Source organism: Corvus moneduloides, chromosome 6, assembly GCF_009650955.1.
Source record: "Corvus moneduloides isolate bCorMon1 chromosome 6, bCorMon1.pri, whole genome shotgun sequence".
Taxonomy (NCBI): domain Eukaryota; kingdom Metazoa; phylum Chordata; class Aves; order Passeriformes; family Corvidae; genus Corvus; species Corvus moneduloides.
In genome coordinates, this window is record NC_045481.1 from 48,870,904 (window position 1) to 48,897,119 (window position 26,216).

A 26,216-nucleotide genomic window follows, 5' to 3' on the forward strand; every position below is an offset into this window, starting at 1 on the left:
GCTGGCAAAACCTTAACTAGCCTATTACAAATGTGTCACTATTCATTAAGGACTCTCTAGGGTGCAGTATGTTCCTTGGTGGATTGGCTTCCTGGAAATTTAATGGCAGTTTGTGAATTGGCATCCAATTTTGTTTTTAGTCTATCTCCTGCTACTATAGAAAGCAATTTTGGTTCTGATAATTTGAGAAATTCTCTTTTGCTTTGCTTTACTTTCATGTTGTACTTTAGGCAGGAGGATGAGTCAGCTGGTGCGATCTTTGAGAAATAGTACAAAGAAAGATTTCTTTGAGTCCACTTACTTTTCTAGAAATTAAGAAGGATATTTATGCCCAGCCATCTGTAAGCAGTTGAATTCCTATCTCACCTATTGGTGAAGTTCAGTTAAGTTCAGGAAAGGCACCTGAGACTTGTATGTAATTCTAGCTTTATTTCTTTCCAATAACTTTATGGAGGTTGAGATAAGAATTGTAGAGTGCTATGGGATTTACTAAGTTCCTGTTACATCTGGAGGGGAGATTATTTTGATTCATCACATTAAAGTGTTGGATTGTTTTTATTGTGGCATGCTGCAGTGTTCAGCAGTATTTACACACTGTCCATAGAGCATTTTTGTGTAACAACTTTCTACATAACTTCATATATGGGCATAGTCAGTCTGGAATAGTTATTGTTTAAATACTCACCCTTTTATACTGTGACATAACTTGTATCTGTAGGAAAATTTATAAATGTTACATAGTTTTGGGGAGCTCCAGCTGTAAGACCCAAAGTGGCCTGTGTAGAAGAAATTATTTTGTGTAGAATTGCTTAGATAAAATATCAGCTTTTATAAGATCAACCCCCCTTAAAAATTATCACTTTGTTTTCAGCTTGTTTCTTGTCAAATACTTTCCAGTCACTTAATTTAAATGCTTAAGTGAGAACCAATATTTCTTATAAAAATCTTTGGTTTTTTAAGAGAGAGTAAATGAGTTAGTGGGTCATTTAAAATGCTTCACTCTAAAAACAACTGTCCCTTTTAAAGAAATAAAATCCCCACGTGAATGAGTTTGATACAAGTTCTTAATGTGATCCTAAACCATCTAGCGAAAGTGCCTCTAAGTATCTCTCCGTGTTTCCACAAACCATTTGACGAGCTCTCTGGACGTATGCTGAATTCAAGTTCAAGTACCTGCATTTGTATGTTGCCTGTGATGCACCTCTGCTCTTTGTTACTTTTGTGATCTGTACTCTGGCTCACCTGGAAGCACACAGGCAGGCATACACCTTCTCTGAATCTGCTTAGAATTCCAAGACCAGGGCTGTACCACTAGGATTGAGGTTCATGTGGGTGAGAAGGGGCATTATATCAGTGGTTAATGTATGGATAAAGAAAGGGGAAAGTTGTGGCTGTGCAGAGAGGTGGATGCAGAACTGAGTAAAACTAGTAAAAGGGTGACAGGCCATGTGGCTGGATAATATCTCGTTTTCATATCGAATTTCTCTGATGCAACTGCGGTCTGCATCACAAGTGTCAGTGCCAATGGCCAGAAGCTCTCTGTGGCCTCTTAGAAAGATGACCTTGAAAGATTGTATGGATTTTGCTGGGGTTGCAAGACTGGACTCAAAACTGACTCTGTGGATCTGATATTCTTAATAGTCCTCGGCAAAAGAATGTAGTAATTTTGATGCTTGCTGTTGAGCTTTGTGACATCCAGTGAGAGGGAATTATCCTTTCTGTGTGAAGACTGAGAGCTAAGGAAGCTATTGTGACCACTTGTAGTGGCAGGCTCTGTAGCAGAGTTTTCGTCTGTTATATGGGAGGCTTAGGTTTCACCAGTGGAGAATTTAATTTTCCTGTTTCATCAAGGTTGGATTTTTACAGAACTGTAACTCTGTGTACCTTGCAGAATCTGCATGAGAGCAGAGCTGATTTGTGTTGAGACAGATCTCCCACACGGCTGTGAAAACAAGTGCACAAATTCAGAGTAGCTGGGTGTAAATCTGAAGTAACTGTCATGGAGATTGATGTGCTCTCTAGGAGTTAATCTAGATTTACATCAGGGAAACTGTGACCAGAATCTCCCAGGATTCATCTTCGCTAGACTTTAGTGGCTCACTAAATTAATTGCTAATTAACTTGAGATGGTTGATTATTGTGGATGCTTCCCACATATTTCTTCTTACTGTCATCAAATTTAAAGACAGAGCTCCACTAGATCAGACCAGATCTTACCTGTTCTGAACTCCTGCTTGTCAAAAGCTGTTCCCTTCAGCTAGATACGAACACTCGAGTGCAGTCAGCAGACGTTACACCAACAAAGTAACTGCAGTACACTGCAGTCCTCAGGAATCTAAACTTGTGCAGATTTGGGTCAAACCAGCCAGGGCATGGCAGCCCATATTGCGGAAGGCAATTAGAATAAGCGAGGGGTTTAGAGAGGTCTTGCAAGGTACTCCCAGATTAGCCTTGAAGGCTGGCCTTGCCAGTTTCTACAGTGGAGTGGAGCAGTGTGAGACTTCTCCTTGGCATAAGCGCAGTAGTCAGTGTGGTTTCACCACTGAGATATCCAAGCAGTGGCATTGAGCTACCTCCACTCAAAACACTTCTTCCCTTGTATGTCAGAAAGCAGGTGCTTTGGTGCTCTGTTAATTCTATACAAAGGAGGCTGTAACATGAAGTATCTCATGGTAAAATACCAGTTTGCAGTATTTAAGGACATCGGGAGGGAAATGCCTGGAGCTATTCCTTCAAAGTCTGACAACTTTGAGGCACCCTTACTCTTCAGATTACACCATCAACACTACACTAAAAAACACACTTTTCTTGTATGTGTTTTGTAGGGCTTAAATGAAATTGGGTTTCCAAAAGGATGGGGTGTGTCTGATCCTGCTGTAGTCTGGGTGATGGAGTTTTATGACAGCCTTACTTGAAAACTAAATTTAGGTTCTGTTCCAGACCCCTCCGGAATGGAGGCAGAGCAGGACAGTTAAAGCAAACCAACTTGAGAACCTCTAATGCCCTTGAAAATAGTAAAAGGATCTGTGGCAGGGTTGAAAACAAAACTAAATTAGGCCTCTATTTAATAAAAGGTCCTTATTCTTAAATAAACATGTTAGGTCCTAACAGAGAACATGCCTAAACAGCATGAATTTAAAAGTTGCCCTTTTCTTTACAAATGTGCTTAACAACCTCCCAGACCTTGGGCTTCACTTTGAACACTGCCTCCCAACAGCCTGCAGTTTGAACTGGGAGGGCCTGGTCATGCTGGCTGATGAGCACGCAGTGAAGATGTAAGGATACGATAAATGGGTGATCATCTTTCTCTCCTGCATGCAAAAGTAAAGGCACCGTGCCAAGCAAATATGCGCATTAGATGACTAACAGCTCCCACACTGCCAGTGTAGGCAGGGAATATGCAATGCAGCCAATATGTGTCTCAGAACCACACCAGCTGCTTTTTATTCTTAATGTTTGGTTTTGTTTTTAAATAGGAGTTCAGATCTTTGAGCAGGATGTTTATCTCTATGCACAGAAAACAATATTGGTCATAGCTTTTAATATACGATCAAGTTTTTAGAACTACCGGCTGATATATCTGTTGTGAGTGACATCAGAATTTCAAGTAACTGCTATAAATGCTCTCTAGGATGGCTGTGCATATCATGTGTAATTTTCTGAGTTTACCTTTATTTAGTGGCTAGAAAATAGCTTTTTAAAGAAAGGGAGAATATTTTTTTTTGCAGTGGGAATATTGTTTTAAAGTTTTGTATTTAATGTTTGGGTTTGTATTGAATTTTTATTAATATTTTTGCCCTGATTGAGTTTTGATTACTCTTTTTTGGGTAAAACTGGTGGGAGGTGTTCACAAAAATCATTATGCTGTAACAAAGGAGTTGATACTTGCTTAGCCTTAGTTTTACAATGTACATGTGGATGTACAATGAGCTGAACCCCCAGGGAAGTCCTGTAAATCCCTGTAAGCAGAGTGCAGTTCACTTTAGCATTTAATCTAGCAGTGAGCTTCCACTGAAGAGGGCCCCCTTTTCATTCCCTCAGTGATGACTATTCCACACCCCACCCAATTAATTAGTTTTCTGTCAGTTCTGCAAGCTGAAGCAGCAGCCTTGTTGCTGCATAGATAGCTAAGACTGGGGGATAGGATGCAGTAGAGGAAACTGAACAGGATGAAGCAAACCCCTCTCTTTCTGCAGCAGTGTAAGGTTAGGTCATGCTAAATGCAACACAAAGTGAACCTCAACTGTTCAATAAGGTGGACTTATTTAAATTCCCCAAGAAATATTAAGGATCCTCTGAGATAAGAACTCTACAACCACAGAATGGTAGGCAGTCTCTTGAGCTGAATCTTTAAAAAATGGAGAAACAGGAAACCAAAGACAGACTCTCAAACCACCAAGTTACAGTTCTGTGGCCTCACAACTAGCTGATCTGGCGTTCAATGAACAGACCTCTGTTGTTCCCAGAGCTAAAAATTCTTCATGTTTATCATGCTTATTATTGACATCTCCTAAGTATACAGTATTGCAGAAAGCAGACTTCCGGAGTACAGGTAGAGAAGAGCTGAAGTCCTCAGATGTTTTCCAGGACACGTTCTCATGGACAGTGGCAGAATCTGTCAGTATCTATTTAGCACTGAGTGAATGTCTGATGAAAAACTAATTTTTGAGAAGGAACAAAGCCCTATTTCCCTTACAGAGCTATGTAGTAGTCTGGATAATATTTACTCTGTTTTAAAAACCTGTTTCTTCTTTCTTGATGTCTCTCCAAGTTGGCATCCAGATCCCTCATCCCAGTTATGTTGGTTTTGCCAGTAAAAAATTGCTCTTACGTGGACTAGCAGTTAGAAGGGGTTGTGTGGAATGACTGGGATGGCAGTCGACAGATAGTCTGCATTATATAAGCTGTGCTCTCTACCCAGGTGGTTAATTAAACTTGGTGTTCAGATCCCAAGACAGAAATTGCTTATGTGCACACTTCTTTTAATAACGTGTTTCTGTTCCTCTGCCCCTGGAGTCTTAGCCCTGTCTCCCGGTTTGTCCGTTCTCAAGAGAGAAAAGGGAATGTAAGGACAAAAGGAGAGTGTGTGGCTCCATGTAGTCTCATTTTGGGCAAATAGTCTTGTCTGATTGGGGGTTGTGGATGGAGTGAGGGAACATCTTACAGCATCACTACGGATTGCCTGAATGATGTGTGCTTTGGAATAGATGCTATGTCCTTCCCAGAAGAGGGAGAAAATTATCAGTAGCAATAAACCATTTTATCATTTTGTGTACATTACTGTTCTGTGATGATGCTCCTGCACATTAAACTGCTTTGTTATCCTGTCAGAGCCAGGGTATGTATACAGATAATTGTGTGTACAATTTTTACTTGCGTCTGGGCAGACCATGTCATTGTTTCCAGCAAAAATTAACGTGGTAGCTTAAAAACATGGGATTTTCCTCGTGCATATCACAAGATAAAGTCACTCTTGCTTCCATGAAGTAGTCTGAATGTGCTTCTGAGTATTTGCTACCAGAAATTGGGCAATTGCTTCTCAGTCCTCTGAGACACATCCTCTAGGGGTTTCACACAGCTCAAAGTTAGGTGCCAAAATCTTCTTTTAACTTGGAGCCTGGTTTTGCTGGCACTTTTGCACGAGTGAGTAGTCCTCTAACTCTGGTTTTAGCTGCTCATCCCAGAATAACAAAGGACACAACGGAGTTTTGAAAGGAAGGTCATGCAGTTGTATTGCCTTTATTGTTTAATGTGAGTTCCTTTCTGTAAAACTAATTGGCCTTGAAGGTTTTCCTTGTGGTCAAGGGCAAATAGAATTATGTCTTCATCAGTGTTCATTCATCAGTGTACAGTAGGTGTAAAATGCTGCCAAATCTTAGCATTGTTTTCACATCATTTTTGCACTGATAATAACTGCAAGGTGTAAGTTAATTGAGAATAAGCCTTTATGCATTTTCAGAGGCAGGAGTGATTCCTGTCTTGCTTTAGTGGCATTTTCCTTTGAAAAATATCTGCTGTTGGAGAGACAGAAAGATGGGGCATATTAGGCAATAGATGGGTATTTCTTTCAACAATGTAAAACTACACCTGCCCCTAAATTACATGATGGGGAAAGAGGGAGTAGAGGAGGAATGCTTGAGTTTGGAGGCAGTGTAAAGAAAGGAATAAAGTGTGGAGTCTGGCAAAGCATCTGCACTGAATGCAGTCTACAACAGTAGAACATAGTTTAAGAAGAGGCCACTCTCTCTTTATAGAAGAGTATAGAGCTTCAGCATTAATTCTTATTCATTTGGCCTCTCTGGAAATGTTGTGATACCAAGTTCTTTGCTCACTGTGTGTAAAGAAAACAGTTTTATACCAGCATTTGAATATTGTGATGAGCTGTAGACACTAAGGGAGGTCAAAGAAAGCATTTGGGGCTACTGTCATTGTAACCAGCTCTGTGCTAAAAGCTAGGTGCGATCAGGTTACCTTGTGTCAGCTGAACCACAGTAACCCTATGTAAACATTCTAAGTCTACTTTTTCAAAAGTGTGAACCACTTCTGGCTTGAATTTTAGCTCTTGTCTTTTGCTTGCATTGGACTGAGAGCGTGCAGAGTTAATTACACTTCCACTTAACAGAAGTAATAAGCTTTGCTTGCTGGGGCAACCTGTTCAGATACCAGAGCCCTTCGTGTCAAGACAAAAGATCTGTATAGAGAAGTACAACATCCTTTGTTAGATCACTTGGTGCAGTTTGGGGATATAATTTGGCCTTCAATAGTGAGCCAAAAGACACCAATTCCTTTTATCCTGTGGCAGTCCCTTACGAAATCCAGTTACTCCTTGGTTCTGCACCTCATTGCTGTTCTGGAGTGACATGACTGCATTGCGACGCCTGTTTCTTGGGAGCTGTTGCACACAACTGGCAATTATGTCATTGACAAGTTTGAGGGGCAGTGGGGGTGCTGATGGTAGACTCAGAACTATCCACACCATCTTTTTATGGTGTTTGTTAGTTGCTTTGAGCAGCACTTGCTCTGTAAAAGAAGGTTGACTTTCTTCAGGGCTTGCCTGCAAGACATCTTTTCTGGTTTTGAGCCTGGTCTGAAGAAATCTCATCAGAAAATGAACTTAATAAAAACATCTAGCTGTAAAGAATTGGTTGTCATATTTTCCTGGGAAGGAGGGAGAGGTGTTTCTAAGCGGCTATAAAAGTATAAATACCATCTGTATGACGTATTCTTATTTTTTCTGGTTTTACGAATAACTTTGGATTAGGTTTTGAGACACACTCTGTATACAGACAGTAATTCTTATTCTTGGACTTATCTACTATGTTTGTACTACTCTAAGGGAAAGAGACATGTATCCAGGCCTTTCCAGCCAGTTTCATTCCTTAATAATCCCTTGTCCTGGGTAGCAGAGGATTGCTTAGTGCTAAGATGTGTTATATTGGATGAGATGATTTTTTGAGGAGTGCCTCACACATTATTGTGCTGTTTTGCTTTTACCTGGATGCTGTCTTCTTATATCCTAGTGTCTTCTAAGAATGTGGCTTGCTTTTAAATATGTTTTTCTGTTACATACATATGTGCTTCTCTCTATGCAGTGATCATCTCATGTCCCGGTGACAGAGGTAAAGTCTGCATATCTAAATAGTCCTGGATTTATTAGCCTGTTCAGAAAGATCATTTTCTAGCCAAGATTTCAGCAGTACCTCTGTAGGAGAGGGCACTTGCAGAGTTTAGCCCTTTAAACTCGTGTTCTTCAGGAGACTTCTTGATTGTGTTTGTGGGGCACAGTGTATTGGCATCAATATAAAGAGTTCTATTTGTCTCTGTGGACTTGGGAAGAGGCTGTGAATGAACTGGCCTGATGTTCACAGTGCAAGGTCCTTTAGATGTAGATCACAAATCACATAAGATATGAAGGCAGAGTACTTCATAATCTGGACAAAAAAAGGCATCCCTGGCACCTCCCTTAGCTGAATGTGTGAAGGAGGAAAAGGTCCTTGCAGTTTGTTAGGGGTGAATGTCTTTCCACGTGCCTGCATGATCCTCTTTGCCCATGTTTTTGCCATGCTTTGAGTGGCATGTTGGGCACATGGTCTCTGAGGTTATGACGGGCTGTTCCCAAATTAAGTGTTCAGTTATTGCCACTGTGTGATAGGTATGACACATTCAGCAGTCCTTCACAAATAAGGGGTTTTGTCTTGTATTCAGACCTTTAAGCCCTCTCTGAGATTTTAGTGAAAAGGGGCATTATGATTTCCGCTGAAGGCTTTTTCTGTATGCTGCAGATGGCTCCTAAGGGAGTTTAGTTCATGGATCACCTCCTTTTCCTTAAATATTAAAAGATGTTATGGTACAAACCGTTCAGATATCTGGAAGACTTCTGGTAGATTCCAGTTCCTTTATGCAGGTAATAAGCAAAAGCAAGTTCATCAATAATAATATGGCAATATACTTCATTTCCTTGCCATGTTTCACATCACCCCACACATCAGTGGGTCGACACTTTCTTTATGGTTGAGCAGCTTGTCACGGTCTTTCAGAATTTATTGTCAAGAAGAACTGTGTGTAAAAGCCCTGAATAGTTCTTAGACATCTGATAGTGTTAAAGCTTAGATTCTCCCTTTATTTTTCAGGATTCTAGTGCATGAAGGACGTAAATGATAATCCCAGAGGACCATCTGTCCTGGAGCAGGCATTGGAACCAAGTTACTATGTGACTGAAAGGGCTGAGTGCAAGTCAGATGGTAAGTAAGACAAGGAAGATAAGATATATCATACTGTCACTTCAGTACAGATGAAAAATACCTCCATACACTCTTCCAGAACTTGTCCTAATTTTCAGGTTTTAAGTGTTTTGCAAAGCCCAGTGAGCATGGCAGGTAGTTTTTGCTACATCTTTTCATGATGGAGTATATATTTTAACCTAGTTGTGGTTCTTACATCATTCAGAGTCTATTTTACCTCCATTGCCTGCTTGATGTCTGTGACTAGCTTGGATTTCTAAGGAAGCCTAAAGGATTGAGCCTTTGTCTCCAACAAGCTCCTGAGGAAGTCCTTTTAAATCCAATCCATAGCTGTCTCAAGTGGGTTTTTCTTTTTAATTGATTTGTGGTAAACAGTAAGTAAGTTAGCTTTGTTTAATCATTGAGGAATGATGATTTTTCTTTTTAATCATCGAGGAAGTGGGTGTTTCCAAGTCATTCTGGACTTGTTCCTAAACATACTCTGTCTCTTACAGGAAAGTGTCTCCTGTCTGCATAGTGAGGGCTCTTGGAGCATGCATCCAGTGTAGATAAACCTTTTTTGGCTTTTTTGGTTACCTGATTTATTTACTGGTTGCAGTTGATGCTGCACTTGGCCTGGCCTTTGGTAGCTTCTTGCAGACTGTTGCAGTTTGTGGTTGTTTTTATGCTGGAGGAGCCAATGCATCTGACGTGGGTGGGCCTTTGATATCAACAACATGCTGCAAAGGAGGCCCAGCTTGCAAAAAGAGGATGCTGAAAACCTTTATTAGGGGGTATTTGAAGGGCAAAAACATGTTCTGTATGCAAATAAGCTGTAAGGCGAAGGAGTTCATTCCACATGCTGTATAATTTACTGGTAAAAAGCCCTTTATGAGCTGTAATCTTATTTATGTAGGAATCCTGAAAAACTTCAGGTAACCTACAGTTATTTTTTCTGGGCATTCCCATCATCTTTACAGATTAGATATAAGTGGTCAGCTTTGGACAGCTGAAAATCAATGCCTGCCACTCATTTGATGGCAGAAGGGAGGTGCTGTCTTTTCTGTAAGCTCAGGGAGCCATGTTAGTGTTACACATTTTGGTGTTTTTTACAACATTGTCCAGATCCTTTGAGGCCAGTGTTGAATCTAGGCCATGAAACATTAATGTTATTTAATTTTTTGTTGATGTGGTGGGTAGTTGTGCCGAATAATTGCAAGCCTCATTGTGTCAGGACATGTACAAACATACAATAAATGGCAAACACACATTTTGCCTCAAAGGAGTTATTTTTGATAGTTTGGCATAAATAAAAGCATGATATTTTATGTTATCTGACCCTTATCATCACAGACTATATTTATTTCAAAGCCAGATGTGAGCACCATTCTGCTGGTTATACAAAATAATGAATTCAGAAGTCATTTTGCCATGTTCATCAAATTTATCCCCTCACTGAAACTCGTAGTAAAACATAGTTAAAATATGGAGTTAAAGTAAATTGGTTCCACCCACCAACACAGAAACCACAACCCCTCTGTTTTTAGCTGGATAGCTAAAAAGAAAAAATGTATGTGCTATAAATCCAGTATATGGTTCTTAGGGCTACTGAGTATATTCAGAGATCTTTCACATTTCAATTTCTATTTCCTGTCCACCAATATGGCTGCTTTTGGGGCGAAATGTGTGAATGGTTCTGGTAGAATAATAATGCTTTTGTTAATTCTTTTCCCCCTTCCTGGTTTATAAGGGACTTCACTTTTTCCCTTGTGTCTTTGCTTAGGCTTTGACACTGCCCTTCTCTCATCTCGAGGCCAAAATACCCCGTGTTCATGCACAGAGCCTGCAGGTTGTTCATCGAAAAGGTCTTTAATCCAGCAGTGATTCCTGGCTTGCACTTTATATGTGGGCAATACAAAGGGAAGTTTTTCAAGCAGTTTTGTTTTCATTGCAAAATAAGGCGTGGGTAGTTCTGCCTTGCAGAAAAGCTTAGCCCGGAAAAACCTGGTGTGGGAGGGGAGAAAGAAAAGATCGACAATCATTTATCATGTGACATCAAAGTGGAATAGTTCCAACAAAAAGACTGTGCTAAAACTTTCCAACTGAATGTGAGCTGAAGGTCACACACTTGCCTTCATGTTAACTTGATAGAGCCATCATGGAAGCATTGCTGAAGTACCCTGGAAGAAATTCTGTGTCTATAGGCTACCCCTGGCAAGTGTGCTTGCTGAAAAGTACTCTGGAAAGGCCTCAGTCTGAGGTAGCTGAACAGGCTGGTTGTGGCACAAGAGGCAAAGGCACTTAGAAAGTATCAGTAGTGCTAATTTCAGGAAAGGCTCAGGTGTATAAAATTCAAATCCATGTCTTTAATGTGATGAAAGATGCTCCAATGAATATTTGAAGTAAAAGTCATTCTCCAGGCATTGGCATAGGACTGTAGACCCGTCCATGTTTCAAATTTGGCAAAGAAAAAGATATCATTCTGTTCAGCTGTCACAAAGACAATAATAAACTTCAGTATTGCATAAAATGCTGTGTAGAATGTGTCCAAAGGTCTTCAGTGTTGTAGTGCTTAAGTTGAGCAATCAATAACAGTCATACAGAGAAAATACTGCTTTCATTGCAGGGCATAGGAGCTAATGAAAAACTTCTAAGGTGTGGTTTGATTAGGGTAGGTTGGAGGGCAGATTCAAATTCTGAAAAATTCCTTGGGAAACTGTTAGGATATGTTTATGCCAGCCAATTAATAGGGATGGTGAAACCATAAAATGATGGACTTGATTGAATAATGGTCATTTTAAGTAACCAGAAGTCTATTTATTTCACAGAACTGCCTCATGTTCACATGCTCACGTCCAACACAGCGCATGAAGCAAAAAACATAGAGAGTGAAATGAAACTGGATGGTGTTTCTGGAGGCTTGAAAAGTTTTGCTGTAGCTGCACCACAGAGCCAAGAGCTGCTCTTGTGAGGGTGGAGAACAGGATACAGATAAAAGAGGTCACATGAGTCTGTGGAGATGAGCAAAATTAAAATGCTATTTTTGAAGGAGTGTGCACTTGGGTTGACAGTTTGAAGTTGAAGCCTTTCAGTTAAACCTTTATTAAAGCAAGTTTATTCTGCAGTGTGTACACAAAATACTGTAGAAAATTAAACTGATTAGAATCTTGGTTCATGTCTTAATGGCATTTAAGAATCTGAGAGATGATGAGGGTGAGGCAGTTTGCAGTGCCAAGGTACACTATCTACAGGAATCTATCAGGGACCCTGATTTCAATAAAGAGTTAAATTAAAATTCAGTCTATTCTTTTTGACAAGCATCTATTTGGTAAATTATCATGTGCCAGTTTTAGTTCTATGGTCCTTATTGATTTAGTTCTAATACAGTTTCTTTCAGTATTATCATATCTTTATTAAGGGCTGGATAAGTTCTTAGGTTTTTGGGTTTTTTTCCTGTTAATTCTTCTTACACTTGATCCTTTATCAAGCTGGACAGGTGGTGAGTTGACCTGATGCTCTTCATTCTCCTTCTGTGCTGTGCATAAAATGGTTATCTTGCTTCACACCAAGTAAAGGTAATTGGTAAACTGGCATTTGTAATTTGAAGGCTTGGCCCTGTTAATGGTGTCCCCTGATGTATGTTTACTCCTCTGCCAGCTCCATTAGCCCAGCACAGCAGTCACAATATCAAGGACATCTTATTGGTGAATACCACAGATAATACTCTGTTATTCAGACTGGGATTTCATGAGGCATTTAAGGGAACTGATTATTTGCTTTCCAATGAAGTTCCAGGTAAAGTTGGAGTTTTTTGATACCTTTCGAGCATACTGCATGAAAAGATAACAGAATCAGTTGCTGATATGTTCCTGGGTTTCAGTCTTTGAACCTTAATACAAGAATATCACTTGAAAAGTTTAAAGATGTATAGAGAATCATGAACATACACTGACAGGACATTGGGGCATACTTAATACAGAAAGATTCAGGACCTCTAGCAGGTAGGCAGCTGTATTTCAAAGGTAGACCACAGAGTTTGGGGTTTTTAAAACAGTTTCTGTCAGTCCCTATGGAGATTGGGATCCCAAATCCAAGGTAAAAGTACATTCTTCTGTATCTCCACTACCACACAAGCAGCAAAATAGTATCTCTGGGCTGTCACTCCCCTCCAAGGTTATTCAGGGCTGTTCTGTCAATCCTTCTTTCACAATTCATATTAGGACAGTTCTCTCCTTGTTATTCAAGCCTCTCTGTGTGTAGCTCCTACCTTTTAAGCTTTTTCTTCAGCAATAGGGGCTGTCACAGAAGGTGAATTTGACCCCATGCTCTTTGTGAGAATGAAGTCTGGATGGCATCAACTTTTTGTCTTTGTTTTCCTGTGTTCTGGTGAAGGAAATATGGGCATATGGACCTGAGGAGAGCAACAGCAAATTCCAGCTCCAGATGGTCACAGGATGGAGGACTGTGGTTGTAGTTTGTTCCTGCTGTGCAGTCAGATGTAGATGTGGCAGCCTATGCACCATGACAGAAAACAGGTGGGGCGTGGGGGGATATTCCTTGAAGTTGCATTGCTTGGCTTGGCACATCTGCCTGTAAGGCCATGTTCCACCCCAGTGAGAGCTGACAGAATTGAAGCTCTATTAGGCGCTGGCCAGCACTGTAACCCTTCCCCATGTGGGACTTTCTCAGGTTTTGTGCAGGTGCAAATACCATCAACATCACTTGCAGTGTAATATTTGGAGAGCTGGGCTGTCCTCACACTGCCCAGTTTGTAGTATTTGATGTTCTCACAACTGTACCTGTATTTTCTTAATTGTGAGTGACAACAGACACATTTGTGTGCTGTATTCACAGACACAATTAAAGGAAGCAAAAGCACATGGTAGGCAGCAGTTTGAAAACCATGTCAGTCTCAGTTTCAAAAACAACTGCACGGTATTGTCTCACTGTCAGCGTGAAATGTAATCCATATTTTTAAGCTGCCTTTGACAATGAAACTTAGGCCCATCTTTTGAAGAAAAATTAGAGTTATTTCAGCAGAACTCGGGCTCTGTCTAGGGGGATTGGGGCTTTTGAAAATCTGGCTTCTTGATGCCCTAAGTCTGTTAGGCATGAGATACCCACCATCATGTTTCCCACTAGAAAAATGAATCAAAATCCGTGTCTGATTTCTGCAGCCTTATGTCTGAAAATTTTCAGTAAGAGCTCACAGTTGTAATTGGGAAATGGCAATCACCATAAAGTTTAAATAGATTTTTTTTCTGTTTCAGAGTTTAGAGCAAGATATTTCAGAGGAAAGGAAGGGAAGACTCTCTGTCTAATTCTGAGGTTATTTAATACCCAAGAGGAAGGAAGTTTTCAGTATGCTGTACTTCTTGCATATGCTACCTTGTTTGATTTGAGCTACTGCCAGATGCTGTTTTTAGTCTCCACTCAGTCCTTCTGTCAGACTTTTCACACTCCTCCTCCTCCTCCTGTGGGCCTCTCTTCTATGGCCTTGTATTTATTTTTCTTCTTTCCTCTTTTATCGGATATTCTCCTTTCCATTATTCCCAAACATACACCTTCTTTTGTCGTCTGTATTTTATCTACTCCATTCTCCGCTTGCTACTGTTAGTCCCTTGTCTAGCTTAAATGATGAGTGGTTTTGTGGGACCCAGTTTAATGCCACAGAACACACATTATATAAGTCAAAAATACTGAAGAGCCTGTTTCAGGGATGTGAGATCCAAAACAGTGCAGTATTTTGAACTGGACATGTTGTTACATAATGAATTATATGCACAGCTCGTGGTCACTGTTTGTTTTGGTGGACTAACTGATTAATGAGTAGACAAACTAATATCATAGCTGAAATTAGCTGAAAATCAGCCAGGTAAGACAACTAGTCATTTTTGAGAGCAGAACCTTGCTGATGTGTTATGTGGTCTGTCTGCAACAGTTTTATAAACTTCTTTCAGCTGAAGCAAACCACCCTTTGGAAGTCTGATGTTGTCACTGTATCTCAAACCTCTACTGTCTCTGGAAATCATGGTTTCTTGACCTCTGCCTACTACTAGTTTGCTGATTGAGGTTTCATGCTTTCCTTGTGCCTGCTAGTGACATCACCATGGGGATGATGCCTTTTCCTGGTCTTAAAATCAAGAATTAAACACGGTTAGAAGGGAAAAAGGGGTTTTACCTCTGTATTTATTTTCATGATCCTTAGGTGCACACGTCCAGGTGGAATGCACCCCAGTGCACACCGCAATGCACCCCCCAATAGATCTGGTATAACATTATAGGTCTTACTAATTAGCATATCTATCAAAGATTCCCCAGGGAGAGGCTCGAGTGAGCCCCACTCCCTAAGGAACCTTCCCCTGGATGGTTTTATCTTAGTTTACAAAATGTGTTCTGGAGAAGACCTTGGGGTCTGGGGCTTTCTGATCCCTAACTACGAGGCTTCTAAGATGTTTAGTCTCCTAGCTTGACAAAATACATGTAAGAATATAGGCTAAAAAACACTAAGAATACAGAAATTATAAAAAGATATAAAAGGGGTATAAAAGAAAACGCAAAAAATGATCATGGCATCAGGGAAATGCAAGAAACCTCAACAAAGAAAATATTTCAGTAAGGATAGCATTAAGGGGTGAGTAGTTGCGGAATACCAATCTCAAGAATTGGAGGTTTTAATGGTGGAAGGTTTTCTTCATTGTATCACTGTTCTCTCTTGGGAAAGAAGTCTTGGGAACCTAAGACTTGCTTTGTTTGTGAATCTTCTTATCTCTTTCCGCCTACACATGGTGTCTGATCTTTGTTAAGATCTGGGCCTGCTCTGCATCTTCACAAGAAAAACTCTAAAAGGAGAGAGGAGGGACTGCAAGGATTGAGAATTTTAAAAAACTGATGGAGAGCAGGCATTGGCTTGTGCTTGGCTGGAGGGGTGTCCCCACCCTGCTACCTGAGAGGAGTTGTCAAAGAAGAGGTGATCATGGTATGGTGTCACCCATTAGATTTGTTAGATTTCCAGCTGCAGTGTGTTGCACCGGGAGATTTGATTGAATGTAACTTGGGAGTTCCCCATGGCTCTTTCCCCACAAAGTGAGCCTTCCAACTGAGATCTGGCTGGGTTGTCAAAAGAGAGTCATAGTCAAGCATGTTATTAAAAAAATAATGGGAAGGGGAATCTGCCTCTGTGAACCTTCCTCTGGAGCGTTCAGAGTGGAACTGAGGAGCTTAAACTCTCAGTTTAAGTGGAGAAAGGAGAGATTTGGGCGCTCCATGAGAGGAACGTGGAGTTCTTCAACAGAAGAGTTGAGTAAATACTGACAGGTTTGACTCTTTTGCAGTACATTTTCACAACATCTGTCAAGCTTCCTTTAAAAATACCCAGACAGCTCTGGCTTGACTGTGGATATTTTTCACGCTTCCCAGTGTATGGAATTGGCATTTTAATTTCACAAACAAATCTTCCAGCTTATTAGATTTATCCACCTGCTCATGCAAATGGCAATGCAGTAGGTTCAGTTTGTTCTCATGTGTTTTTCATCACAGGTTTCTGGTTGTCATGTAAGCTTTGCAGAGTCTATTCTGCTCAGTTCCTGTGTTTTGCTGTATCCTATATAATTTCATCCTTGGGATCGCGCCCACCACTGCAATATGTGGTAGCACTGGGTTGTTAGGCTGTTCTCCCCCTGGGATCTGAATTCCTCTTCCCTGTAGGCTGTTGGCTTTCTGTGTGCTGCACCCCATGATGTGGCAGTAAGCTGCCTGGATATTACTGTGTTATGGCTCTTTGCACCTCCCAAAGAGCTTATCAGGTGTCCTTAATGACATGGATCTGCTATTGCTTTATTTTCAACTCAACTGCTTAGCTAAAAGAATGTGTTATTTAAAAGAAAAGAGCTATTTCACCTGAAATTAAATGGCCAAATGAAATTTTTTTTAGTCCCAACAATAGATGCCATTTGCTGTTGATGATTGTCATCATGGCACGCTTTAAGTGAGAACAAACATACTACCCCCCTCCAATACACACAAGGGTTTTTTCCTAACAGATTTATTCATTAAGCATATGTTCAAAGACTACAGCTATTGCCACTTTTAAATAGAACCATTTTTTCATTGCTTTTCATAGAAAAAAATGCTACAGTGTTGTGAAAAACCTATTAATGTTCCAGATTCAATTAACTAACATATTCTGTTAAAAGTCCCTTCTGCTCAGGTTGTTTGACAATAGGAAAATAAATACTGTGTGTTGGAGACTGACCTTCAAATGACAGTCCAAAGCAGCTGCTTTGCAGAGTCTTTCACAGTTTGAATGCCTTTACCTTCCCTCTGAGTATGTCAAAGAGATGTCTTACAGAAACCGAAGGGAAGCTGGTTAGACTGTAAGTCTTGGCCCCAACTTCCTTGCACAGGCAACATTCCTGCTGAAACGGGTAAAAGTTTCATCTGACCAATTTTGCAGCCTTTTGATAAGAGGGATGGCACTCCTGAAAGACACTAAATGCCTTCCATTTTGAATGCCTTCTGTGGGAGACAAAGATAAATACAGATCTATTTTTCAGAATAGGTCATTTTTCTTTCTGTCAGGTTTGTGCAGGCGTTCTCAAAATGGCCCCATTTAGCATCCTGTGTGCTCACTGGTACTGATAGGTTCTGAATGTCCTTTGCCAGCACAGTGAAGAGCATGTGTTATTTTTCTGTACGGAAGAACACTTTTGCAACAGCTCTAAGGTGAAGCTTCCTTTGTTCTTTAGGGGTTTTTTTACATGCTACTAAAGTGCTACTCCTATTGGATGCACATATGGATTTGGGGATGCTATTGTCTGTTCAGCTGATAAGGTCATTTCAAGATCTGCGGAGATGAAAGGATGAACTATGATGTTTTGAGTTACCCCTCAAAAATAGGACTTGATACTGCCCTGTTTCCTCTTTTGTCTTTTTGTGTCTCTGCTCAGCATATCGGAAGTAGATCACAGGGCTTCTACCTGGGCCATGGGTAAAATGTAGCTCTTGTCCATTCTTTTTATGATCTTCCCAGTATAATTAATGCTACTGTGGTGGTTTGACCTTTGCTGGAGGCCGGGCACCCACCAAAGCCGCTCTGTCACCCCCCTCTGAACTGGGTAAGGGAGAGAAAATACAACAAACGGCTCATGAGTTAAGGACCAGGACAGATCACTCACCAGTTACTGTCACATGCAAAACTCAGGGAAATTAGTTGAATTTATTGCCAATCAAAATCAGAGCAGGATAATGATAAGTAAAACAAATCTTAAAAACACCTTCCTCCTACCCTTCCTTCCTTGGTCTTAACTTCATTCCTTATTCTCTACCTCTTCTCTCTCAATGATTCAGGGAGATGGAGAATGGGGATTATGGTCAGTTCATCACATGGTTTTTCTGCCACTGCTTCCTCCTTAGGAAAAAGAGTTCTTCCCCTTCTCCATCATGGGTTCCCTCTCATGGGAGGCAGTCCTCCGTTAACTTCTCCAACGTGAGTCCTTTGCACGGGCTGTAGTCCTTCACAAACTGCTCCAGTGTGGGTTCTTTCCAGCGGATGTGTTTCCTCAGGAACGGGGTGCTCCAGCACAGGCTCCTCTCTTCCCAAGTCTGCAGGTCCCCCTGCCAGGAACCTGCTCCAGCATGGGCTTACCACAGAGTCACAACCTTCTTTTGGGCATCTACCTGCTCTGGCATGGGGTCCTCCAGAGGCTGCAGGTAGATCTTTGCTCCTCCATGGGCTGCAGGGGAATCCCAGCTCTGGTGCCTGAAGCACCTACTGCCCCTCCTGCACTTATCCGGGTGTCTGCAGGGCTGTTTCTTTCACATATTCTCACTCCTTTCTTCTCTGGCCACATTTACTTCTGTGCCACAACTTTATTCTCCTTCTTAAACAGATTATCCCAGTGGCATTCCTACCATCTGATGTGCTTGGCCTTGGCCAGCTGGCTGGCACTAGAACTGTCAGACGTGGGGAAGCTTCTCAAAGAAGCCATCCTCATAGCCCCCCACACCCTGCTACCAAAGCCTTGCCACACAAACCCTTCAGGAAAGTACCAAGCAGGTTTGTTGTACATAATTGGCATTGGGCGATGAGGGGTGCAAGCAAAAAAAATTCTTTTAGTAGAATCTTGAAGTAATGTGGAGGAAGACAGAGGTGGGATGGTTTGAAAGTGCCACACTGGTCTTCAGAAGCTAAGAATGAGATTTACAAGATTACTCAGTACTTTATTCTTCATATTGAAGTCAAGTGTGGGAGGAGACTTGATCTGAGGCATTTGGCATCTCCTGTTAAGGCAGATGAAGTGTTCTGGATAGCATAGCAGAAATACAGCTCTGTGGATGAAGTCTTGCTTCCCATTGACACATACTGTCACCCACACCTCATAAAGAGCATCCTAAGGGAAGGAATTGACTACTCATATTCCAAAATATGTTATGTACACAGCATGTTTCAACATGGATACAAAACTGTGGGGCAGCTAGGAGTCCATAAGAATATGTTTGGTGCCTTTGTGGTGACCTGAATTATAAATGTTATGAAATCAGGAGCTTCTGAAAAGAAAGAAATGCTTCAATCAAGACCTGATGAGACAATGTTTTTGAATAGTCCCAATTCGTGTTGCATAGTTGAGGAGGTAAATCACTGTCTTTTCATCCTCAGAATAGGACATACTATGAGACCTTTTATACCTGAAGCAATGGGAGGTTTTGAGGTGTGCCTCCCACAGATGCAAGTGCACCGCTGCCTGCTTCCATGCCACCCCAGATCATCATCATTTCTGCAGCATTATCTGGAGTACACAATGAAAATCTATCTGTGACCCCATTCTGGAGCTAGAAGTAGAAATTCTCTGCTTATGCAGGATCCAAAATGGTGTTTGCTTACCACTGTGGGGACCTGTTGATTAATGTCAGCTCCTGCCACGGTAACTCAGCCTGAGGCTGTGTGGTGTGAGGTGGAGTGGAGCCTTGGGATACATGTGAGCATGAGAGGTTTGTTTCTTCGGGTTGTTTTGTAGAGTGAAGCTCATGGCTGCAGACAAGTGATGCAAAATCCTCCCGGAATAATTGCAAAGCTCATCACCAGTGTGTGCTTTTTTTGTGTCACCTTCTCCAACAGAGAGCCGTAACAACTTGTGCATGTCTGCTTATCTGTCTAGACAAAACATTGCTCAGTGCATGTTCCCTCCCTGGGAAGAGGATGAGAAGGCAAGCTGTTGCATCTTTTTTAGTTTACTATTTAAGGCTGTGTATCCATGTTGATGAGCACAGTATAGGAACCCAGACAGACTAAAAAGCAGGACTGTTACCACTTTTTACTTGCATTGTTCACTTTTTATGCACCTGTGTGGATAGCTAGGGAGAAGGAGAGCTTGAAACTCTTATACTTGTGACATTTCAGTAATCTAAGCATGCCTCTAACATGAAGGGACTGCAGTTAGAGAGGTAGCAGAGCACTGAACTGGAAACAATGATATTTAATTGTTCAGGATTTCCATTAGGGCCCATAATGGTGTAGCCCTGGATGGAAATAGGGCTCTAAGACAGAGATAAAATTGATCTTGTCTATGGATGTCCACACCCTTATCTCTACAAGTGTTTATTTCAAAGCCTAAATTAGAGGGTCTGAAGGATACTATTGCTTTCTGAGGAAGCCGAGCAGTGCAAGCATGGCCTTTTTAAATGCATGAAAGAAAGCAAAATGCTTATACTTGGCATAATACCCTTGGGGCATGTATCAGGTTTGTGGCTGAAGATGATTGTTGAGACTGGTCTTGATATAATTTACTGTCTTTGAAATGAATGTGATAGTGGCTTTCCTAAATGTTTTTTTGTGAAGGCTCCAGGGCATAAGATTTGAGTCACTTAGTAAAGCAGGCTATCCCCAAATGAATGACATCAAAATGTTCCCATTTGAACCTGGCAGGAAGCCAACAAATCACCCCTCTGCTTCAAGGTGCAAACCCATTCATTCATGAGAGCAGATCTAATACCTACAGAATGCCAGGCCAGTCACTGGGGAGACATTAGAAACACACAGTGGTATTAGCATTATGACTGTAGAAGTTATTAATTTAACAAAAGAAATATGCCTTTTGTTTTTTTCCCAACAATAGCAGTGTGACAACACCAATTCAGATTATAGTGGTATGAATAGTAAACACTTCCAAAAGTGTGTGATACCAGAATGTGTTTGTTTCTTTTAATTGTCAGAGTCACTCTTTTATTGAAGAGGCTGTTTGTCTGGTTGTAAATTATTGCCATTTTTTGATTATGCACTCAGGGACATTTAAGTATATCCTATAGCTAAAGTGTAAAGGCACAAAAATTATTATTAAGGTTTGGGAGCGGAGAGTTGGTTATCCTGTTTCAGAGAGTTCAAACCTGTACACTTCGATCTGCATCACTGTGCTGCTGACAGTTCTCCCTGCCTGTGTGGCCTGTGCATGGGCAGTCTAGGCCTTTATCTCTTGAACTGTGGAATTACAGAGCTGCTTTGTGGATTTCCATTTTCAGTGCTAAAGGGAATTTGCAGCCTGGGATTAATTTGGGACAACCAACTCCACTGGAAGTGAACTTGTAGTCTGTTTATAAAAGCTCAAGGCAGCTCCCGAATTATCACCAGGCACTTGAAAATGTTCAGTGAAGAAAACAGCATAACAAAGAAATCTATTCTTTAATGAAAAGAAAAATTTAAATTGTATCTAATATTCAGTGGTAATCGGATGGACCTTCTGTAAGAGGGTTAAGAGGAAAGGAGAAAAGACAAAATCAAACCAAAGCAGCTTTGAATTGAGCCCTGATTGAAAGAGTGCAATTGCTAATTATGTGTGGGTGTGATAGAAGTTAATATTCAGTGTCTCTGCCCTCTGAGGGTCTGCATTCGCTTAAGAGCTGTAATTTGACACCATATTTAATATTTTATTTTGAAGCAAACTCTCCTCGAGGGGCCCTAGCTGCCCTGAGAAATGGCATTTCATTTAACTTGATGTTTCACAGGAGAAAAAGGAAAAATGACACTGCCCAACAACACATCTTGTGTTTAAGACCTGTAAGCATTAGGAGAGCCATTAAGAATAAACCATTTGTGCATTTGATTTAGTAGTGGGAGTATGATTTAGATGTGGACAAGGGCATAACTAGTCTTGTATTGGGAATTAAGAGCAACTTCCCCATTGTTAGTAGAGACATAGCAGTTTATATTGAGTGTAGGACCCTGGCAGTCAGACCCTGCCAGACCCTGCAGATGGTACAGTAGCTCCCATATACTTCCCATATGGTTGCTTTATCTGACAGTCCCTTACTGCTTCTGATGGCTCCTAGCAGTTCCTCTTTGCTGTCTTTCCAGAGCAGAGGGCCTGAGGATTTTTTTCTTCTTGCTCCCATCTGAGTGAGGCTCACACCTAATTCAGAGTGGTGTCAACTGAGGTATCCTGAGCTGCTTTTCCCTTGCAGGTCTGTTTCATATGAGCTGTTGTGGATTAGAGATTTGGTGTGAGGATCAGGTAAATTACCTTCTCCTACTAGGTGGGTTAGGTATATTGTAAAGCAGCCAATACCAGTATGTAGGAACCTAGTATGAGAGGAATGCTGTCTGGAACATTTGGTTTCTTCCAGAAAGGAAGGGGTTGGTGACAGATCAAATGAAGTCCCCCAGACCCACCCTTCAGTAAAACAAAATCTCTGGTGTCAGGCTGCATCCTTCCCCCTCCAGGGGATGACTTTGTAGGCCAGCATCCTGTCTTTTAAAATTGTGTTTTGCAAATCTTTTGATTATTTGGAACAAAAAAGACTCTATGGAGGCAGGGGAATTTGAGAAGATTGTGAGTTTTGCTTTTTTCTTTCCCATGTTTCTTTTCCTCTGCAGTTATCATTTTTTTCCTGAACTACTTCTTGAACAACACCACAGTGAGCTACTCTGTGGGGTGGGGAGTGGAAGTTGATATAGAAAGGCATTTTAATGCTGTATCACTTCACCCTCTGAGACTGGATTTTGTCTTTGCATTTCAGATCTGTAGAGTGCAAGCACATTTGCAGAGATTTGTACTAGAGTCACTAAAAAGTAAGACTATTAACTAAGTAAGACATTAACTAAGAACAGATTCCTTCTCACAGGGAAAAACAGGCTTCTTTTTTGAATCATTAATTTGGTTTAATAAAACAAAATCCTTATTTAGCTCATAACAAGCCCTCAGTTTTTCTGCTAACAGTAGCTGTGGGTTAAACATTAGTCTGAAAATTAATCACAGTTGTCCTCATATAGTCTGAAAGTTAGTTTCAAAAGCAGTTTTTCAGAAATTGATTTAATAAATTAGGAAACTTCTGGGCATTTTCTTTTTTCATGACTTATAAAATGTACTGTCCCAGAATTCTAATCACAGAAAAAATACTACTGTGGTAATTTAATTAAATGTTTATTTCCATGTGTACAGCCCATCCTAAGGGTAATCTGGACCCTCTGTAACCGTGATAAACATGTTTCCCACCGTTGATAATAGAGTCCCTTTTCTGTACAAGAATTTAACAGGTAGTAGGAGATGGATCCTGTTAGGCTTGAGCGTTATGGAACCTGCAATAAAATGGCTAGGATTTCCTCTTCATCTTCTTTAATGATGAAAGTTGGAGCTGGTAGACATTTCCACTGCAGCAACTCAGCTGAAGATGCCCTTAGGAACTGGAATCTATCCAGATGATATTTTCACTTATCATTGTGGCACTTCCCTGTGGCAGCCAGACAATTACAACACAGTAGCTGTTGGACTGTTGAAAAAATCACAGCAACTTGAAGGCTCTTCTAAATCACAGCAACGAGCCTTGTCCGTAGCCTGAGATTCACAGAACTTACCAGCAAGCGCTTAACATCATTGACCGATTGGGAATCAGATGAGGTTTGCAACTTATGTGATGGCCAGTCTCCTCCTGTTGAAGAAGAGGGGGAGGCAGCTTGTCTTGCAGTCTGATATTTCTCTTCTCCATCCCTCTCTAGCAGCTTGCAGGCTTGCTTTTATATGTGACCCCGCGGTATCATAATAATGGTCCTGGGTGAACACGAACATTTTTTCTGCCTTCACCTCTCTTTCTCTCCTCCCACCCATCCCAGATGAAGTGGCAGGTGGACTGAGTGGGAGCAGTGTGAAATGAATGCAGAGAAAACATGTGACTCAGCAGTTCAGCAGGGAGCTGCTGAGTGGAAAGGCAACTATTCTCCTTGCGCACTCTGGCATCAGGTTGCTGTTCCCTCAGAGATGAGAAGAGGCCCTTTACGGATGGAGCTGTGCAGCCCCCCAGCATGGCAAAGGCACTGCGTGTTATTTTCAGCAGAACTTATTTCAAGTAAAGAGGAAAGTTTCTTCTTCAAGTTTGTTAGAAATGTTGCCAGTGAAAGGGGCGAAGCATCAGCTAGAAATACGTAGACCTCAGTTCTCTGCATGCCTCGCTCACAGATATTCTGCATGACTTTACCCTTTCCTTTCTTTCTCTCTTGATGCGTCTGTCCCTTTTGGTAATTGGAGTTTGGCATAAGTGGCAGCCAGACTCCACCAGCTGAGCTTGGGAAGTGCAAGTCTACAGTACTTTTCCTGGTGAGTAGGTGACACCCCTTTTCCTCTCTGCACCATCAAAGAACTCCACAGAGAATGCTTGCCTTCCCCAGAAGGAGGTTGCTGGCTTTCCCCATGCTACATGCCACTCATGCACAAGTAAGTGCAAAGGAAAGTTGGTATTTGTGGGTTATCCTCTGTCACACAAGGATAAATTAACTTTCTTGTTCAGGATTAGGGAGGGACCATTGCAGAGCCTTCGTAAGGAGTTTTGTAGTGATGCAAAAAGTTGTGGTATTTTATTACCAATTCTGTTTGTCTTTGAGAATGGAGGACCGAAGTAGATTTTTCTCTATAGACTAATCAAGAGAATGGTAGACATTTTAAATCAGTGGCTGTACTTACTAAAATCTCGATTTTAAAGCTATAGTGTGCATCATTGTCACTGAATTTCCCCAACACGCACACACAAAAAAAACAAGCATGAGGTGGTGTTCTCTTGAATCTCAGAGAGCCTGAAACAATGTCTCTGGAGAGCTGTGAGCAGCTGAATTGATGGGCATATCAACCCATGAATCAGAGTGAATGAAACACAGGTATTTCCAGTGTGATCTTTCTAGCAAAAATATTCAGCTTTCCCGAATAGAATCCTTGAATGTTAGAAATTTCAGTTGTTCCCCACACAGCCTCTTGCCTGGCTCAGCTTGTTCTTACAGACTGGGGTAAATAAACTTAGTGCAAACTAAGAGCATTAGAAGTTGTAAGCTGAAATTCATCTCAGATTAAGTAACATAGGAGACTGACACCTGCGTTGCTGGTGTGTAGGCCAAGTCTTGGTGAAGAATCTTCCATTCCTCCCTAATGTGTCAGAGAGGGTAGCTCCAGTTTCTTGGACCTCTTACTTAGATTGGTGGTATGTCAGGCTTATTTCTTTAAATTCTGTTACAGAGAGGAGTCTGATGTCTGCAGTTGCAGTCTGCAGTCCTACAGAGGACCACAGGATGGATCTAACTGGCTTCCAGTTAGATACCAAAGTGATTTTAGGGTTGCTTTGGTGCCTTGCAGTGTTTAGTGGTAAATGTAGTGGGACCCATGAATCTGCCTGGCTTGTTGCTAGTGTTTGAATTAAGCTGTCTGATACTTTCTGAAGTAGCTCTCGATGTGGTTTTGCATTACAAATGTAAGATCTACCAACCACAAGCTCTTGGCACCTAGAACTTGGACTTTATCCAGAGTGGAATTGAAAGTACTGAGGCAATTACATAGTTGTAAATCCCCTCCATCTCCAGTCAGTCAGTAATAGGTAGTTCTGGGGTGCATCTGGGGATGTTTTAATTTGCAACTTTTAATCTGGATACTTTTGAGGCCTAGATGCTCTCCTCCTGAGCAGCGTTTTACTCAGCCATTTGGAAAACATGAATTCATTGAACTCTTGTAAACAGAGCGGGTCAGGGATCAAGCAAAGTAGCAGTTGTCATGATCAGAAAGGTCAAAAAAATTAATAATGGAGGAGCTAGAGAGAGAGAGAGATGCATTCTTAGGGTAACAGCAAATAGCATCCCCAGTTTTCAACACAGATCATTATATCTTTAGTGTAAATTTTCAACATAACTTATCAGATGAGTCAGGAGTGCAGACAGAATCAAGAAGAAACAGACTTTCCTTGGTGGTGAATTTTATCTGTCTGTAAACAGTAATGATGCAGCTCCTGTCATGTTTAGTACTTAATAAATTAGGTTGCTGTTCATGAAGAAGTTTGGTAGAAGTTTGAGTCTGCAGAGTGAAGAACCTAAGTACACAAGTTATGCTTGTCATGCAAGTATGAGAGGTCCCCTTCCTCTTACCCCCTTCTTTCCATACCACTGCAGGCCAAAAGAAAGCTAAATATTCAGTTTCCATCCTTGTCATGCTGCAGTGGCAACCAAAAAAGAGAATGTTTTCTTAGCCAATACCTTTCTCC

At 41.1% G+C, this 26,216-nt stretch overlaps 1 protein-coding gene across 6 annotated transcripts in view; it reads left to right on the top strand.

Annotated features, from left to right (window-relative positions):
• The window catches only part of PTPN5 (protein tyrosine phosphatase non-receptor type 5), a 77,416-nt gene that overhangs the window by 13,864 nt on the left and 37,336 nt on the right, over positions 1–26,216 (top strand). For all 6 annotated transcript variants that reach the window (XM_032113140.1, XM_032113141.1, XM_032113139.1 and 3 more), the window contains exon 2: positions 8,631–8,741. In XM_032113140.1, coding sequence (XP_031969031.1) covers positions 8,642–8,741 — 100 coding nt within the window. In that variant the 5' untranslated portion in view covers positions 8,631–8,641. The remainder of the gene's footprint in view (positions 1–8,630; positions 8,742–26,216) is intronic.